Raw genomic sequence first — 3,265 nt, 5'->3', positions numbered from 1 at the left:
GCACAGCAAGCGAAGATTCCATCATTCCAAATGCACTAGTAAGATTACTTGAAAGAATTCATAATTTCATTAGCTACTATTTGTGCACTAAGGGATAACATACTTATGGCGAATAAATTGGCACAGCCAAATTTCTTTGGTATCTAGAACGAAGCATCAGAGCAGCACAAACAGACGCAAGGTTACATAAAGACCTTAAAAAGGGTTGCCAACAATATCTAAACAAGAGAAATCATGGGAAGGTTTTTTATCCATCACTTAAATTGATAATTAAAATAGCCAATTAATGACTCTATTAGATACCAGTATGATTAACAAATTTCAGTCCTGATATGTGAACAGGAGTAGCAATTTGCTGTAACCAATGAAAGCACAAAACCAGAGGAACTTTAAAATTCTTCACATTTATATCTTTTTATGTAATTCAATTTCAAAGCTTTGGCCTCTATTACTCAAACACTTTTGGTTATACCTGCAATAATGTTGACACAATCCTAGTAAGTTATGTAATGTAGAACACTTAGATGCCCTAGACCTTGTGTTGTTACATTTGATAATGAAATGTGTTTGACATCTAGATCCCATGTAGAATACTGGTAAATCTAAGTAAATGGGCATTCACTCCTTCAAAGTTCAAACACATTCTTTTCCTCTCCTTTAACAGCTCGAATCATAGCTGCTACATGGTTGGTTAAGGCAAAAATAATAACTTAGACAATCATAAATAACCTCCCTAGTTGCAAAAAGGTTGGAACCGCCAACCCAGCGGCCCCCTCACCCCGGCCCCACAAGTATGAGAGGGAGTAAATCACGGTGAATACGGGCCCGGCTATGACATGGTGGTCTCAGGTGTTTAGCACGGACAGATATTGATGTTATCGCATTTGCTGCCGCAGACCCTCGACCTATAAATAACCTCCCTAGTGAAATAAGACTTAGTGGTTGTTGCTGTAGACAATCATAAATAAGAAAATTAATATTAGTTTTGCATAGGAATAAATCAATAATACAATAATTGCCTGAAGAATAACAAAAGGAATGTCAGCCCTTTGACCACCATCTATAAATGGTTTCAAAATCTCAGTCAGTAAGTAGTACAGAGAAGCAAGGCAATCAGTTGTAGATTTCTAATTTTTTTTTATCAAAAAAAGGATGCAAATTTGTTATTAGTCTCACAGACATTGTACTCCATAAACCTCGGTGGAAGACATGAACTGGCAATCACGATTTTCAACCATATATGTCGCCATGATGTTTCCTTCCTTTTCCATTATCAATCCTGGCATTACAAGCTAATCCACATAGATTAGCAGAAAGGCTAGGATAGTAATTCATTGCACTCCGAGTATCTTTTTCACTCTAGAATTACAACCCCTAGAATCCTAATCTCTCACAGGACAAAATGTGTTGTCTGAAACTCTTGAAGCATTCCATTGCTTTGTAGAAAAGCTGCTCCGGCATTTTCTTTGCACTACCCAATTTAATTTACTAATATTAGCTGATACTTCAATTAAGTGAGGGGAAAGAAGAAAAAACCTATCAAGCATCAATAAAACTCAGATGCAACACAAAGGAGAAAGATGAGAACTACAACTTTCGGTAGTAATCACCCTTTTAACGAAACATGTCAAAACAGGAAAACTACAAGTAACCAAGAAGAAAAAAAAAATCGAAGATATGCAGATCTAGAAGAGGCGAATATGATATAAAGTAGTCATATGCATTAATAGAGTTAACCATCCGACTGTTGTCACACCTTATTCACACGTCCATATTCCCTAACCTCTCTTCACGGACACATAACACGCGGCCTACCATAGTACATAAAGGGTCAAGAGATGATTCGTGGCCAAAAGCAAACATTTCAGGGGCATGGAAGAAGTAGATAGACAATAACGATGGCGGTTTCGAGACAACTAGTAGCAGCGCGGAAGGGCAAATAGCGGAACAAACTTAGTAGTAAGATTACCGACGATAACAACTGCCACAGGGGGGAGGCTACTTCTTGAGGCTGCCGCGGACACCAGGACGGGGCTTAGATGTATCACCAACATAGCTCGAGTGGAGGTTGATGAGCTTGGACTCGTCGAAGGGGATCTTGGGATGGCGGGCGTCGTGGTGGATCTGCATGGACTTGAGGTCGGGGGCGGTGGTCTTGCAGAGAGGGCATTCCAGCTTCGCGTGACCGCCCTTCTCCTGGCCAGAGCGATCTGACAGCCCCGCCTTGCCGCCGCCCCTGTTAGTCGTCGCGGCGTCGATCTTCGAGGCGATCTCCTTCGCTGTGTGCTTCTTCGGCTTCGCCTTACCCGTCATGATTGATCCGATCGCCTCCCCGGTGCCTTGCCCCTTCCTCCGAGTGTCGATGCAAGCGACAAAGCCGCAACGTTAACCCTAATCCAGATCCTTATTCCGGCTCAATTGACGGAATCGCTGTCCCCTTTGATGAATTGGATTTTAGGAAATAAATCAATTCTTGCGACTTAAGTTACAAACCAAAATCGTGACCCGAATCGTGGAATTAAGGATCTTGTAATCTCAACATTATAAAATTATATATGAGTTATGATATTCATCCAGAAATTTTATCTAGAAAATTCATCTAGATAGACATATAAAAATGAGATCAATCATTTCATTTTTTGTGGGTCTTATTATTTATGTGTCTATCTAGATGAAATTTCTAGATGAATATATTTCTTATTATATATAGACTTTTATGTTATATATGTTTTTTGGAACCAGGATAATAAACATGAGTAAGTATAATTGATGCATATTAGTGAAAGTCAAAAGTCTAGTCGGATTAACACGATCAGGATTAATCAATCATATTATCTCAATTTCGAAGGGCTAGATTCCTAATGAATTAGTACCTTTTCAGTTTAGAGACATATTCTCGGTCAAATTCTTCCAACTTTAGTGGTTTATCTCCTTCTCGCTCAGTTCACTGCTCAATTAAGAGACATATTGTCGGTCAAATTCTTCTAACTTCAGTAGCTTATCTCCTTCTCGCTCAGTTCACTGCTAGGGCTGTAAATGAACCAAGTGTTCGTGAACAAACTTGATGTTCGGCTTGGTAAGAGCTTGTTTATGTTCGTTCAATATACATAGGATTAATTAAACAAACAAGCTTGAACAGCTTGTTAAGCTAAACAAACAAGCTTGAACACATATGTGTTCAGCTCGTTAACGTTCGTGAACAACGTTCGTGAACAATGTTCACGAACCATATTTATTAATAAAACTCTTTTTAATATCCTAAATA

General features: G+C 39.0%; 1 protein-coding gene across 1 annotated transcript; it reads right to left on the bottom strand.

Annotated features, from left to right (window-relative positions):
* Positions 1-1,701: 1,701 nt before the first annotated feature.
* On the bottom strand, positions 1,702-2,449 carry LOC122030022 (protein METHYLENE BLUE SENSITIVITY 1-like). Its single transcript, XM_042589174.1, has one exon. The coding sequence runs from the start codon at positions 2,311-2,313 to the stop codon at positions 1,999-2,001; it is 315 nt and encodes a 104-aa protein (XP_042445108.1). The 5' UTR covers positions 2,314-2,449; the 3' UTR covers positions 1,702-1,998.
* Between the last annotated feature and the right edge of the window lie 816 nt (positions 2,450-3,265).

Source organism: Zingiber officinale, chromosome 10B, assembly GCF_018446385.1.
Source record: "Zingiber officinale cultivar Zhangliang chromosome 10B, Zo_v1.1, whole genome shotgun sequence".
Classification (NCBI taxonomy): Eukaryota; Viridiplantae; Streptophyta; class Magnoliopsida; order Zingiberales; family Zingiberaceae; genus Zingiber; species Zingiber officinale.
The sequence above is the reverse complement of the archived record's forward strand: the minus strand, read 5'-3'. Positions and strand labels throughout refer to the sequence as shown.